This window comes from Garra rufa, chromosome 6 (genome assembly GCF_049309525.1).
Source record: "Garra rufa chromosome 6, GarRuf1.0, whole genome shotgun sequence".
NCBI classification, from domain to species: domain Eukaryota; kingdom Metazoa; phylum Chordata; class Actinopteri; order Cypriniformes; family Cyprinidae; genus Garra; species Garra rufa.
This window is the reverse complement of record NC_133366.1, coordinates 47,569,144-47,584,566: the sequence shown is the minus strand read 5'-3', so window position 1 is coordinate 47,584,566 and position 15,423 is coordinate 47,569,144. Positions and strand designations below refer to the sequence as shown.

Sequence of the window (15,423 nt, the reverse complement as noted above, 5' to 3'; positions counted from 1 at the left end):
AAAAAACACAAAAAAAAAACAAGGCAAAGCAGTTGTAAATTTTAATAATATTTCACAATATTACTGTTTAATTATTGTATTTTCAACAACAACAACAAAAATTTACTTAAATTAATCATACAGATCCCAAGCATTTGAACATTATGTGTTTTGTAAATTAAATTAAATTCAATTAATTTTACAGATCTCAAACGTTTGAACATTTTATGTTTTGTGAATAAAATATTCTCACTTTTACTTTAATTCCACTCTTTAAAACTCTTGATTTTCAAAACCATTTAATGCATTATTTATTTTTAAATTATTGATCAAATAACAGGGAGTGTGTCATTTTTTTCTTCATATTAGGCTGAACTTTATATTTTTAACTTAAAAAATAAACAAATAAAAAATACCCTGTTGTATTGCCATGGGGAAAAAAATGGTTGTTTATATATTTCAAAAAGTACCTCAAATGTAGTCCATGTATAGCTTAAATAATGCACAACACACTATATGATATACTAGCTATATGATCGCTCTGGAGTGTGTTATGTGTCTTCTGAGGAAACATCACAGCATAAACCCAGCATATCAGATGCGAAAATAGAATGAGATGAAGGATTAGCAAAAATGTTAAGGAGCTTGTCACAAGAAATACTGTAATGCGTGCATAGTGGTGCTACAAAGCGTTGACAGCATCACTCTAATGAAAAACACAGAACAACATCGTAATGACTGATCTGCTAACTGCACGGCTAATAGTTCTAGCGGTTTCACTAGGACCTTCTAGTTGGTTCTAGCTGTTTCATAGTAAACAGTAGATCATATTAAACTCATATTAATAATTTGACATGAGGGATGTTGTGTTCCGGTCACTTTTCTTTTTCCTGAATATGTTAGGTTATGTTGTTGCACTGGCCTAAAAGTTTCTGGTTTGCTCAAACAATATATACCAACTTTCCAAATTTAGAAAAAAAAAAAATCTAATTTCATTATTATTCTATTCTATACTATAAATCTTGGATTCAATCTCTTTGTCAACTTATTTCAAACAGAGAATCACAGGCCTCACTGATCTGAGCGTATGCACTTCATTAGTCTACAACAATCAATTTCAAAAAGAATTACAAGTCTACAAAAATTGTGTTTTATTAACCCTTGTTTTAATAAAAACACTATTTGTAACATGGATGATTTCATATATCCAGAGAGAGAAATGTGGCCTAAATGCAGATGCATTCATTGCTGTGAAAAAAACCTTTAAGGAGTGTTTTTTTCCCAGCTTCCCATGTGACCATAAGTGGCTGAGACCTCCATATGCAAGTTAAAAATATCAACACTGTAATCAAAAGCCCTCCTGAGATGTTGTGTTGGCTTCAATGCATGCACATAACGGGTGACATCTAGCTTTCGTTCAATCATCCCTAACTAAGAATAAAAATACGCAGAAATCATGTAAATAAAAACACAATGCATCAAATTAAAGTGCTGACCAAAGCCAAGGAGTCTTACAAGCGTCCTGGAGCCCAGTCTAAAAATACCGCTGCACATGTACATTGGAGAAAGCGGCAGCCTTCCTTCCAGCTTGACCTAAGAAAGTTAAAGAAGTTCCACGGCGTCACAAGATCCGCCCTGTGACATCATTAGCATAGCATAAATAAGAAGGAGCTGCTCCATGGCTCAGGACCACTCTCCTGGGACTCTGGCTTCTTGACTTCTGCCCCTCCGCTCCTGCACCCCAAAACTCCATCATGGTGTGTACTTGGATTACTCTTGCTATTCTATCATACCTTTTTCATGTTCGTCTGGCTCAAAAACTGGCATTAAGCCCACTGAAATGAAGTAGGACACTTTCTTCAGTTTTCAAATTCACTTTGGCGGGGCAAGACACAACGCTGTTGTATAAAGAACCCCAGTCTGTTTATCACTCTTAAAAAGAAAATCATGCAGCTGGTTTGTTCCCTTGCTGGATATATATGCACTTTTGAACTTTCATGATCAAAAAAATGGGCTTATGTTTCCAAATGCATTTTAAAAATAATGATTTATTCCATACTGATGTGTGTTTTGAGATGCTGGCAGGTTTGCCAATGCAATTGATGCATTGTTGTCTTTCTGGCAGGCTGGAGAATTCTCTGCTGACCAGATTGAGGGTGAGTATTCACACATCAGAGTTTATTATGATTGGGAAATGGTTTTATGATAGTACTCATTGACAATTCTTTCTCTGTAAAAAAAATAAAATAAAAAATAATAATAATAATAATAATAATAATATTTGCTGAAAGTCATTTAAACTTATGTAAAAAAAAATAATAATAATAAAAAAAAATGTAAATAAAAAAATAAAAATCACAATATATACCAGACTTAAAAAATTTAGTTGGTTATAATAATTTGATAAAAAAAAAAAAAAAAAAATTGACATTATGTAATTTCTCACAATGCAGTAAAGAACTCTTCCTCTTCCAAACTAAATAATTATGTCCTGAATAATAATTTGGGAAGCTTTTAAATATATAAATACATTTTATATATCTATAATGAAAAATAATAGATTTTAAAAATGTTAGTATTGGAGAATATCTCTAATAGTACCCAAATTTGAATAAATAAGGAAAATACTTTTTTGTATTATTATTTTTGTTTGTTTATTTAATTTATTAAAATAATAAATAACATTGTATAATTTATTCAAATGCATATATATTTAGCATTTTAATGTAGACTGCTCAGGAGCCTTGTACCATTTCTTTTGTAAAAAATGTAAATTGATTAATGTTAAATCACAATATTTGAGACTTGGATGGCAAACCAGTATGAATTTTAATATGTATTTGTTTTAGTTGACTGATAAATTGAGTACAATTAATTGGTTTAGTGTGTGGAGAATGGGAATTACCATGTTGTGATGTAGTAGTCAACATATTTCTGATCCAAAGCCTACATTTACTTCTCTACAAGATTATTTCATGGGTACAGTGTTGCTCATTTAGGTGCAAAAAGTATGCGGTTGGTTGAGGGTGTAGGTTACATTGCTGTCAGCATTCTTGTATTTGACTTGGGTCAGTCGTAGAGCCCCGTTACCATGTATGGCAAAGGCTACTTTCTCTGAGGGTATCGCCTGTCACGTCACACACCTTCGTGCACAGCTGCTGGAGTACAGAAGTCGTAGGATGCTATTTTTCTGTCAGCAGATCACTTTCAACTTGGTCTCCCTCACGGCCAATGGAATTGCAGTCGCTAAGCTCTTTTTAAATTGGCTTCCTTCCTCATCTGATGCATGTACAGTTGGCAAAGGGGCAATGTGGGAGAGGAGGCACTGCTAAAATACTAAGTTTCCTTGACCTTTCCTAATTTTAAAGCAGTGATGTTCTTGACAGCATATATATATATATTTGTCTTGGAGCTATGTTGTGAGATATATTGATGTACAAACCTTTATGCATTCCTATTTTGTCCTATTCCTCCAAATTATGACATTATAACCTTCTGTTGTCCTTCTGTTGCAGACTTCAAAGAGGCTTTTGGTCTCTTCGACAGAGTTGGTGATAGCAAGGTTGCCTTCAACCAGGTTGCTGACATCATGCGCGCCCTGGGACAGAACCCCACCAACAAGGACGTGAAGAAAATCCTGGGTGACCCATCTGCTGACGGTAAGATAATATATTAAAATGGAACGGACATAATTCGAACTGCTTTATAATCCCCGGTTAATGATGATGTATGTGTGGAACTATATATGCACACAGATATGGCCAACAAAAGAATTGACTTTGAAGCTTTCCTGCCAATGCTGAAGACTGTTGACGCCAACCAGAAGGGTACCTACGATGACTACGTTGAGGGTCTGCGCGTCTTCGACAAAGAGGGCAACGGCACAGTGATGGGCGCTGAGCTGCGCATTGTGCTCTCAACACTGGGTGAGTGAAGATGGAAGTACTATGTAGTTCACACCACACGTATGGGAAAGCAAATTACGTAATATACTTTTCTTACTAAATTTAATATCATGGCACAGTGATGATCAGATGGTAATATCATGCTATTTGAATTTACCTTTAAAAAGTTTGGGGTTGGTAAGATTTTTTATGCTCTTATGCTTACCAAGGCTGCATTTATTTGACCAAAAATACTTCTGAATCTTTTGTAAAATAAAGAAAATGTATTTACTTGCTAAATCAAAATGATTAATTTCTTTAAAAAAAAAAAAACTAACCCCAAACTATTAAATGGCAATGAATATGATATCAATAAATGTATAAAATAAATAAATAGATAAATACATTATATGACTATCAAAATGATAATAATAATAATGTGTTATATATTTTATAACAATAAATAAATAAATATATTTTATAACAAACAAATTAATTAATTAATTAATTAAATAAGGATTTGAATGATGATTATATTAATTTGATTAAGACTACTGAATTATTATTATATTTATATACACTTATTGCCAAAAGTACTGACCCTAAACTATTGAATGGCTATGAATATGATCATAATAAATATATTATATATTTTATATTTTATAACAAGCAAACAATAAAAAAATATATTTTATAACTAACAAATAAATAAATAGATAAGGTTTTGAATGATTATATGAATTTGATTAAGACTACTGAATTATTACTATATTTATATACAATTATTTCCAAAAGTACTGACCCCAAAACTATTGAATGGCTATGAATATGATAATAATAAATGTATTAGATTATATATTTTATAACAAATAAGCAAACAATAAATAAATAAATAAATATTATATTTTTATAACAAACAAACAAATAAATAAGGTTTTGAATGATGGTTATATGCATTTGATTAAGACTACTGATTTATTACCATATTTATATACCATTTTTTCCAAAGGTACTGACCCCAAACTACTGAATGGCTATGAATATGATAATAATAAATGTAGTATAGTATATATTTTTATAACAAACAAACAAACAATAAATAAATATAGTATTTTTATAACAAACAAACAAATAAATAAGGTCTTGAATGATGATTATATGAATTTGATTAAGACTACTGAATTATTACTATATTTATATACAATTATTACTAAAGGTACTGGCCACAAACTATTGAATAGCTATGAATATAATAACAATAAATGTATTGTATTAGTACCCATGTCCAAAAGCATGCCTTTTATTGAGTAAAAATTATCAGGAAGATTTATTCCTAACCAATACCTTTCATGGCACCAACAGGTGAGAAAATGAACGAGACCGAGATCGATTCTCTCATGCAGGGACAGGAGGATGAGAACGGCAGTGTCCACTATGAGGGTACGTTTTTAGATAAGCCCTTCTAACTTCTTTTAGGACCCATTGCATAACAGTGGCTATACTGAGTCTTTTCGCCACTAATTAACACGGCATAATAAGCTCACCTGTCACCGAATCATTATTTTTAGCATCCACCACAAGCCTTGTATGGCAAGCCAGTAGGGAGGATCACTCCTTAAGCATGTCTGCTTCTCCTCTTACAGCTTTCGTCAAGCACATCATGTCCGTGTAAGAGGCCGTCCATTGAGGGAGTGGTGAAGAAGGCTAAACTCTATCTGCAGACCCCATGGTGTCAGGACATCCATTCTGTTTTGAAGACCAATCAATAAAAGGACTATGGGATGTCACTTCTAAACCATTCAGGTTTTTTTTCCTTTATTTGTTTTCTCCCAACTCGCCCACCTTTCTGGAAGTCACATCGTCCTTTCATGCAGTTGACCCTCCTTGCCTTCTTGTTCCGCCCGGGGCGACATGTCCACAGTGAGATGGAGACCGGGGAAGAAGGAAAAGACCACTCATGAAGTGAGGGTTGGTTTCTTCTTTCTCCACCCATCTGGGGTTACAACAGCACCGCTAGCTGTGTGTTAAAGGCACATGACATTACTGTGGCCAGGCTGCCGATTTTCCCCCATCCCAATTTTCACACAGTCATTTCACAATAAACTTTTTTCCAAAAGTACATGGAGTTGTTCTTTTGTATGCTAATGAAATTTCACAAACACAAATGTATCTGTTAAAATACTAGATAAGAGACGCCTATGATGCAAGTTTAAATTTGGCTTGCATCATTTGCAGATTCCAGTCAGTGGCAAAAGTCCAAAAATAAACATTAAATGCTGATGCATGTGTATCTTTAAAAAGAATTTGCTTAGCTTATGTTGGAGGTGAAATTCAGCCATGCTGTGTACAGTCAGTCTAAAACACTATATATGATGTATATAGCAGCATATCAGTGTATTTATAAATGAATATAGCTGGACATTAATATGAGTCTCATAAGTAATAAGGTGCCACCTAAAAGCCTAAATATGACGTAACGGTTTATAATGCCTGTTTTCTTATGAACTACATAGGTGACTCCCACAGAAACCTCAATATTTCAGGTGTTTTTTATCATCTGTAATTGTAACACTTTAGAATAAGCTTCCATTGCTAAAATGTATTAAACTACATTAGTTAACATGAACTAATAATGACAAAAAAGCATTTACTATCATTTTAATATTAATATTATTGTAATATATATTTCAAAAGTTAATATTTAATACATAAACTAACACAAAGTTGAATTTGTATTAACTCAAATATGAATTTTAAAAAAGCAAACAAGAAAAAAACCACATATTGCTCCGTGTTAGTTGATTTTAGTTGCATTAGCTGATTTGAATTAATGGGAACTTATTGGTAAAGTGTTAACAAAATGTTAATTATTTTAATTGAATTTTATTCTGTTCAAACTATATGCAAGCATGTTTCATTGAAACAAATGCAAAATACTTCCTACACACTGTAGTTCTCCATGTAGAAATAATTTAAACAACTTAAAATGTGAATTCAACATTATTTTCAAATAAAAGTACTTTTTAAAATGTTCTGACAACACCACTAAATTAATAGGCCCATAATAAACAAACAAACTTTGAGTAAAAATGATTAAAAAACATACATATTTTCTACCTTTGTTTTCAGTGTTGTTTACAGTTTTACAGTGCAGTTGTTGTATATATATCTTTAATATGTCAGCATTTTATTAAACAATTTAAAAGTAAAGATAAGTAAAAAGTAAAGATAGATAGAAAGATCATCATGTCAATACACTTTACGATTTCTTTTTTTCTTTCTTTCTTTCTTTCTTTCTTTCTTTCTTTCTTTCTTTCTTTCTTTCTTTCTTTCTTTCTTTCTTTCTTTAAATTCTTCCAACTTGTCACCCATATTTGTGACCCTGGGTCACAAAAACAGTCATAAGTAGCACAGGTATATTTGTAGCCATAGCCAACAATACATTGTATGGGTCAAAATAATCGATTTTTATTTTACCACAAAAATTAGGATATTAAATAAAGATCATTTTCCATGAAGATTTTTCCTACCATAAATATATCAAAACCGTTTATTAATATGCATTGCTAAGAACTTTAAGGCGATTTTCTCAAAATTTAGATTTTTTTCCACACCCTCAGATTTCAGATTGTCAAAGCCAAAAATTGTCCTATTGTCCAAAACAAACCATACATCAATGGAAATCTTATTTATTCAGCTTTCAGATGATATATAAATATTTCGGTTTGACCCTTATGACTGGTTTTGTGGTCCAGGGTCACATTTAAGTTTTAACCTAAAACGTTTATTTGGGAAAAAAGTCACCTTCCCAATGTTAACAATAATGTTGCTCACTCAGTACGTTAGATGGCGTTGTTTCTCCTCCCGTCGAATAGCGTTCGAAAACGGAAAATGAAGAGGCATTTTGTCCTATCCGGTAGCCGTAGTTGCTGAGCTGACAACAGATTCAGACGATGGCGAGTGCGAAGTACTGCAGCGAAGGCCCCTCTAAAGAAGGAGGTGAAACTGTCAAAACTGTTTCTATTTACAGTTAATTTACAATTAAGCTTCTTCGAGAATAACTGTAATGCTTCTGTTTGTGAATGCAGGTTTAAACTAAAGTTACAGCCATAGATTTAGACTTTCTCGATAAGTTTAGCAAGCTAGCTACCTTAGCTAATACCGAACTGTTTTTTTTTTTTTTTTTTTGTATTTTATATGTAGCTGCGAGATATTTAACACTAATGTTGGATTTAAATGAACAAGACTAAATGTATATGATTGTTGCATGTTATACGTTCAATAGGGTTTTACTTGGTAAAGCTTTGATCTGTAAAGTAACACAAGCTCAAAAAAAAGTACCATGGGTTTTTGGACCTGTACCATAGCAGCACCGTACATCATTTTTGGATGTGTTGGTGTACCTTGCAAATACTATGTTATATATAAAATTATCGTTGTATGCTATCAATGTGGTTTTCTTGGAGGCGCCTATACAGTCTTATACAATAGTACAGTTGAAGTACTATGGTATTGTGAGTCTAGTATGTTATTACCATCTGATTCCATGGCACTTGTATGTTAATGTTTGTAATTGCAGACAATGGCACATCTCTTCAAGATGTTTCTGAAAGCAGCCACACACACACACACACACACACACATATATACATATATATATATATATATATATATATATATAAATAATGTGCTGTTGTTATTGCGTCAGTTAAGACCATTTAAAGGCAAATAGTGCTAATCAAATGAATCAAACTAATCAATTAGATTTTAAGCTCAACAGCGTCTCTCTAAGCAGGTCCTCCTGGCATCCCTCGACTTTCAGGTAACTGTAGCTCACCTTTGGTCTCCAAGCCAACAGTCGCTCACCTTGGTAAGTTGTTTCGCCTCCAGCAGGACCGGAAGAGAAGGGAAGCAGTGTGAAAACTAAGACTGTCTCTTCCAGCACGGCATCAAGGGATGGTCTGCGAAAGCGATCTGCTGATGAGATCGGCCTAGAAGATGAGTCTAAAAGCAAGCCAGAACCCCCTAAAATGTTAAAACCGGGGTTTAGCATGATTGCGAAGAAGCCTGCGGCAATCTCTATCAAGCTAGGAGCAAGTGTAAGTATATTTTATTATATGTGTGTCTGTATGTACGTAGTTAGATACACACAATGTTATTTGCTATACATGTGACCCTGGACCACAAAACCAGTCTTAATTAGCACGGGTATATTTGTAGCAATAGATAAAAACACATTGTATGGTTCAAAATGATCGAATTTTCTTTTATGCCAAAAATCATTAGGATAGTAAGTAAAGATCATGTTCCATAAAGATATTTTGTAAATTTTGGATTAGTAATATGCATTGCTAAGAATTTCATTTGAACAACTTTAAAGGTGATTTTCTCTATATTTGGATTTTTTTGTTGCACCATCAGATTCCAGATTTTCGAATAGTTGTATCTCGACCAAATACTATCCTATCCTAACAAGCCATACATCAATGGAAAGCTTATCTATGCATTTTGTTTCTAAAAATTGGCAAAAAAAAGGTTTTGTGGTCCATAGTTACTTATATACTGTATATACAGTTGTCAACATTTGAAGTGGATCAAAACCTTATATTAAAGTTGTCCTAAAACCAAATAAATACACATTCTTGTCTTAAAACAACTTTTTTGATCCACTTCAAATGTTGACCACTGTATACTACTGAACTCTTCTAAAATAACTAAAAATAATACTTAGTTGAGGGTTTTTGAATTTTGAACATCTAAAATTAGTCTTTTTATTGCTTCTCTTCTTTTAGAAACCTAAAGAACCCACACCTGCCATACCTACCAAGAAAGCTGGACTTGCATCGGTTTTTAATGAGGATGATGATGTAAGTATCATTCTCAAATTTAATATTTTGATGTTAATGCTGTCCTTGTGATACTTACCATGTTGTAGTAATATATAATTTAATTATATAATTAAAATCTTACGTTAGAAGGTCAGTTTCCTTATTGGTTTTATTTATGTTTCAGAGCGAGCCTGAAGAAATGCCACCTGAGGCAAAGATGAGAATGAAGAATATTGGCAGGTTTGTTTTAACATTTTTAAAACTTTAAATTGTAGATTCGTAGAAGTTAAAACACTAAAGCACCGCTGACAACCTCTTGCCGTGTCATTTTTGATTTTCAGAGAAACGCCCACATCAGCTGGACCCAATTCCTTTAACAAAGGAAAGCAGGGATTCTCAGATCATCAGAAACTTTGGGAGAGGAAGCTTAAAGCGCAGACAGATCAGTAGTGTCTGGCTGCTTACTAGCTTGCTTTTTGGCACTTAAATACTTGCCCTTTTCTCTCTTCATTTGATGAACATTGTACAAATGTATATATGTAATGAATGTTTACGCTATAAAGCATCTTTTTATTGTAGCTACATTGATTTTTTTTAACCACTTGGTTAAATAATGCCTTCCTGTGTAAGATGCAAACCACAACAGACAAAATGAGAATTATCTTTATCACTGTACAATATAATATGTGCCACACCAACCCCTGTTGTCATTTGCTTATAGTTTAGTTGTTCTCCAGATAAGGAATGTAGTGGTCCAGTCAATTAGGATTGTTTCATCAAGACATTGTAGTTTCAAGTCACTAATAAATGGAGAGATGTGGTATCACTTCTTGAGTTTTTATGTTGTAATTAGTGTGGTAGACTTATGGTTAAACAACATGAATTTAAGTGAATTATATAAGTTAAATTTTTGGGTCAATCTTTTTGAAGTCAAAGGATGTGAAACAGATGTAGTGACTTTTCGGTATTGTACATTTGAGTGAAACTGGTTATTGCACATACATAATGATTGGACTTTGGCAGATCTAGATTTTAACTTGCAGATGATTGTAACAAAGGTGCTGGTCTAAAACTAAATGCACTTATGGTTGGAGAGGTTCGGCTAATGAGGCAAGTCTTGACATTTCAACATGCATTTAGAAAATAGATCGGTGAAGAAAGAATTTCATGCCAACTTTAAGAAAGCAAAGTAAGTTTTGTAACCTCAATTTCTGAACGATGGCAAGATGAGTTATAGCACAACAGATTTATAATTTATATATTTATTTTAAGCAAGACATTACAATACATTATACTGTTTCTCAAACATCATGCATGTTTACATGTTTGTGTTCTGTGCTGAATATTTCAAACTATGATCTCATGAGCTAGCTTACTTGTGTATTGCATTACAATTAGTTATAACGAATAGATTTTTAATAGGTAACCAAGAGACTGCGTGCTTTCATCAGACGTGTTTGGCGACTCAGTAAGCTTTCTCGCTTTTGGCCAATGTCGAAGTCTTCTTTAAGCAGGTCATCTACATCATCTTTATTTTGCAGCAACTGCAACATGTTCCTTTGTAGCTCCAAAGCTGCTTCCTGGAGCAGCAGATAGCGGATCACCATTGGGATCTGGTCAGCGAGACGCTGGCTTGCAATCTGTTAAAATTAGATAAGACACCATCTCAGAAATACACAATTTGAGCTGATCTGATATTACACAAAGCTTTAGTTTGCACAATTACCGTGTAATAGGACTCGAGGTGCAACCCCATCTCACGCAAAGTGGCATGATTGTCAGTGATTATGCCTATGCTTGGGCAGTTATCACTTTCTTTGTCTTCTTGGTCCTCATCATCCTTGTGCGGTTTATCCTTTGTATCTTTCAGGCTCTGGCTGTATGTGCTATCTTGACTGTAAACAATGAGCTCCATCTTGAATTGGGTTCTCAGCATGGATTTTGCCAAAGAGTCTTTATCCTGCTTGATGGCTTCGATGGCAGTCTTGGATAGTTAAAAAAAATTATAATTGAAAACTTTTAAACTCTCTATAAGAAGTGATAAAACAACAGAACATTTCTTTACATTTGTATTAAGATTTAAAGGCAGCACTGAACACAGAAACAGAACAGAAAATCAATGATTTGGAACTGTATAAAATTGAATAGTATTTTCAACACATTATAGAAATGTAATATTTTGGGGGAGAAAGGCAAAAGTACTTAGATTGATTAACACTGAATCTGTGTATTGCTGGAAACATTGGCATAAAAGCACTGGCACACACACACAAACTACCTTTGCTATTTTCAGAAGATTAGGAAATCCACCAAAGCTGCTCTGTGCCAGCTGGATGAACTTCTTTCTAACCACATCTATGTACACACAAAAACACTTTTGATACAGCTAATTTTGCAGACTTTTCAAACTCGATTGGGATGTAAAATATAAAAAACAACACAAACCAGAAACGGTCTTCAGCGCATTTAAGGCAGGTTCTTCCAACAGCTTAATCTGATCTCTAACAAGTCCTTCGAAGGTCTTGTAATTGATGAATCCTGGGAGCTCTCTTCCTCGATACTTGGTTTCATAGTTGTCAACTTCTTTCTCAATCTGCCTTTTGACTGCAAAGGATTTATGAATATTGTCAGAGATGCTCTTTTGTTTTGTTACCACCAACGTTTTTATTTCAAGAGTCTGCCTGAAGACCAGTGTTTAAATTCAATCAGCTTTTCATACATTAAAGAAAAGCAACAGTACACACATGAGGTGCCAAGCATATGCTTCACTCACAGGTATATTTTGAATAGTCCAAGTAGCTATTCCATTTTGCAAATTCATGACGAAGTTCTGGGAAAATCAGTAAATCTGGTGCACACTTAACCTCTTCTCCAATGGTCAGGTTGAGAGTATCATGTGTGAAAGCTGTAACTTTCTAAATTCAGTGATGAGATGTAAAATGATTCAGAAACTCAGTAATATCAGTATGGTTAAATATACTTTGATATAGTAGCTGTGTAGATTTCATGGTTGTGCTCACGTCAATGAGAAAGCTCAGTCTTTCTCCAGGGTCTGTTGGGGGTCCATTGCCGTATGCCTCCAGTTCCTTCTGTGTTTCAGCGAGCTTTGCCTCGATTTGTTCTTCTAAACGAGGCAGAGATTTCTACACAGCAGATTAGTCATATGAAAATTAGCTATGATTATAATGAGTCTAAAAATTCTGTGAGTTTCTTATTTCACCTGAATGTGATGAACCAGCTCAATTGTTAGTTTTTCAGCCAACTTGGGAATAGTAGCAAGACCTTCTTCATAGAGTTTGCTGGGGGAGAAAAAATCACAAGCCACCTGTAACTGATTTACTTAATTCCAAAGAACAGGTACTAATTTGAAGTTGCACTTTATGGGCATACAGCAAACGGTTTAATAAGAAAAGCTGTGCGAATAACCACACATGCAAGTAACACATTCTCTAAAAGCATGCAGCTCACATAGATGTTTAAAAAAATGTATTTTCCTTGGATCATGAACATCTTGATTTAAATACCTGTAGAATCATATTTCAGTTTAAATTGCACCAAAGGTTTGATACTAGACCACTATATTACTTTGAATCTCAATAAATGTGACCATATACTCACCTGAAATGAGGATGGTCTTTGAAGAAGGCATTTTCTGTTGCTGTAGCCTCATTGAGAGTGACTTGATCTATAATCTCTTTTTGTCCCCTGCATCTTACAATCATGTAGCCTTTAGTAAGGTGAATGACCTCATTGTGCACAATGTCTACTACTGTCCCTTCAGTGCCCTTATCCACCAGATCTGGCTTGGTTAAGATGCCTGTAGTGGACAAATTTCAGTCAGTTTTACTGACTCATCTTATTTTTAATGTAAGAACGGAATGGCCACTGGTTAGTTATGCTGCTGGATATTGAAAACTGGTATTTGTTATCAATTTTAATTCATGATCATAATCACAGAGACACTGATTTAGTTTTTACATGTACTGAACTTTGTTATTCATAGTATTATAACTATTATAGCTATTTACCAATAGCAGCTGATTACGTGGAAGGCTTGTACATTCGAAGAAAATACTTACTTCTGCATTTTGAAATAAGGCAGACCGCATTGAAAGAAATGAGTAATGCACACCTAAAGTTCTTTCGCCCTCAGGGTCCTCTTCCTGAGCCATCTGCAATGCTTCTGTGGTTGCGATGTCAACATTGCATGGCACCACAACCAGGTTGATTGTTTCTTGCTTTGCAATGAACTTCCTGATCAGTCTCTTAATCTAGGAAAAAATGCATTTGATTGCTGTTACTGTATGTCACTCACAAAGGTTTTTATAAAAAAATAAATAAATATACCTGGTCTCCAATATTCTCCGGTTGACCCTTAACTGCCACTCGTGCGATACCGGGGAGGTCAATGAGAGTGAGGTCAGGAACATTGGCAGAGGTGATCTGCAGACTGATGAGTTCATCACTAATACCAACACCTACTCCAGCCATCTCATCCTGGGCTACAAATTAGATACAAGACTTAAATTGTGTATATATACTTTTTTGGAAGATCTCAAAATGCACTGTAAGCATTCTTTACCTTCACGAATCTTTTTCTCCACATCTGCTGGGTCGTGAATATCTTCCTCTTTGTCCTGGTAGCTGATTCTCCCATGCCATTTCTCTTCATCTTTAGTTCGTATCATTTTGAGCTCAAGAGGGCATCTTGTAACAATTCCTATAGAAAACATTAAAGGGTGCAGACATAGTTTTATCATGCTGCTCCTTGCAGTCTCCGTTATGAGACACACCCAGTTCAGGTCTTCTCTACTAATGAGCTGATGGGCTGAATCAGGTGTGTTAGATGAGGGAGACAAACAAAATTTGCCTTAAAGTACCACGTAAATTCCACAGGTAATCATTCATTATCATGGAATAGATAGACTAGCTAGGGAGTACCATCACTCTTTCATTAATTACGTAACTAAGTAATATTATTTATATTCGTAAATGTTTTATCTAAGTATATTTTTTTTTATTTTATCATGTGTTGTCCTTACCACTTCCCCTGGGTAACGCTACTCCTGACAGTGCCTCGAGAACAGAACTCTTTCCTGAGCTTTGGTCTCCAATGACGGCGATGGCTGGCAGCGCCAGGTCCTTTTCGACTCCCAGAGAACGTAAATTGTCGATTGTGTCGATGCAAGGGCGGATTTTCTCCTCATATTGCTGACTGAACGTGTAACTCACCTTCTCCATCTTTAAACAACGTGGAAATGTCAATATTACAAAAAGAAATACTTCTTTCCACAACACATTCAAGCATCAGACGCGGTGCAGTCCTCGATGTGATTGTCCCACCTAACGGTAAAGTGAATCCTAGAGCGGTTATGTACGTTGGTAAGTTTCATTTCCTGAAAATCACAATAGTTTCGTTTCACCCTTTAAAGTACAGTTTCACCGTTCATCACTTGGGAACAATATTTATATATATTTATAGAGCACTCACGCGGTATAGACAAAATGCGCAAAAAGATTTATTTTCCACAAATTCAAGTTTCCAGGGACGCGTTAAATTAACCAGAATTCCCTGTGCTTCCCAAGAGATATTGAGATATTGGCAAATTAACTATTTGCCAGGAGATGGCGCTTGTAGAACAGTAGACGTCCAGCCGTTATACTTACGGGCAATATGAAAAGAACATGCCGTCAAAGCTTTCCTGGCCAAAGTTTATAGGTATGATTTAAAC

At 34.5% G+C, this 15,423-nt stretch overlaps 3 protein-coding genes across 4 annotated transcripts; 2 read left to right on the top strand and 1 right to left on the bottom strand.

Annotated features, from left to right (window-relative positions):
• The first annotated feature begins 1,610 nt into the window (after positions 1-1,610).
• On the top strand, positions 1,611-5,982 carry mylz3 (myosin, light polypeptide 3, skeletal muscle). The gene is made up of 6 exons (XM_073841933.1): positions 1,611-1,736; positions 2,105-2,135; positions 3,495-3,638; positions 3,735-3,905; positions 5,226-5,303; positions 5,507-5,982. The coding sequence occupies exons 1-6, from the start codon at positions 1,734-1,736 to the stop codon at positions 5,533-5,535; spliced, it is 456 nt and encodes a 151-aa protein (XP_073698034.1). The 5' UTR covers positions 1,611-1,733; the 3' UTR covers positions 5,536-5,982.
• Positions 5,983-7,804: 1,822 nt separating this feature from the next.
• pcnp (PEST proteolytic signal containing nuclear protein) lies at positions 7,805-10,517 on the top strand. 2 transcript variants are annotated; one of them, XM_073842777.1, is made up of 5 exons: positions 7,805-7,862; positions 8,757-8,962; positions 9,656-9,730; positions 9,876-9,931; positions 10,033-10,517. In XM_073842777.1, the coding sequence occupies exons 1-5, from the start codon at positions 7,817-7,819 to the stop codon at positions 10,139-10,141; spliced, it is 492 nt and encodes a 163-aa protein (XP_073698878.1). In that variant the 5' UTR covers positions 7,805-7,816; the 3' UTR covers positions 10,142-10,517. The 2 variants fall into 2 exon arrangements, with proteins under 2 accessions (XP_073698878.1, XP_073698877.1); XM_073842776.1 differs by having other exon boundaries at positions 7,808-7,862; positions 8,754-8,962.
• Positions 10,518-10,937: 420 nt separating this feature from the next.
• Positions 10,938-15,020, bottom strand: LOC141337100 (interferon-induced GTP-binding protein MxB). Its single transcript, XM_073842858.1, has 12 exons — positions 14,734-15,020; positions 14,274-14,411; positions 14,039-14,193; positions 13,824-13,962; positions 13,310-13,508; positions 12,912-12,990; positions 12,712-12,834; positions 12,465-12,606; positions 12,137-12,295; positions 11,970-12,046; positions 11,418-11,675; positions 10,938-11,331 (listed from the first exon to the last, which is right to left on the bottom strand). Exons 1-12 carry the CDS (start codon positions 14,930-14,932, stop codon positions 11,107-11,109), a joined length of 1,893 nt encoding a protein of 630 aa, XP_073698959.1. The 5' UTR covers positions 14,933-15,020; the 3' UTR covers positions 10,938-11,106.
• Positions 15,021-15,423: the final 403 nt, after the last annotated feature.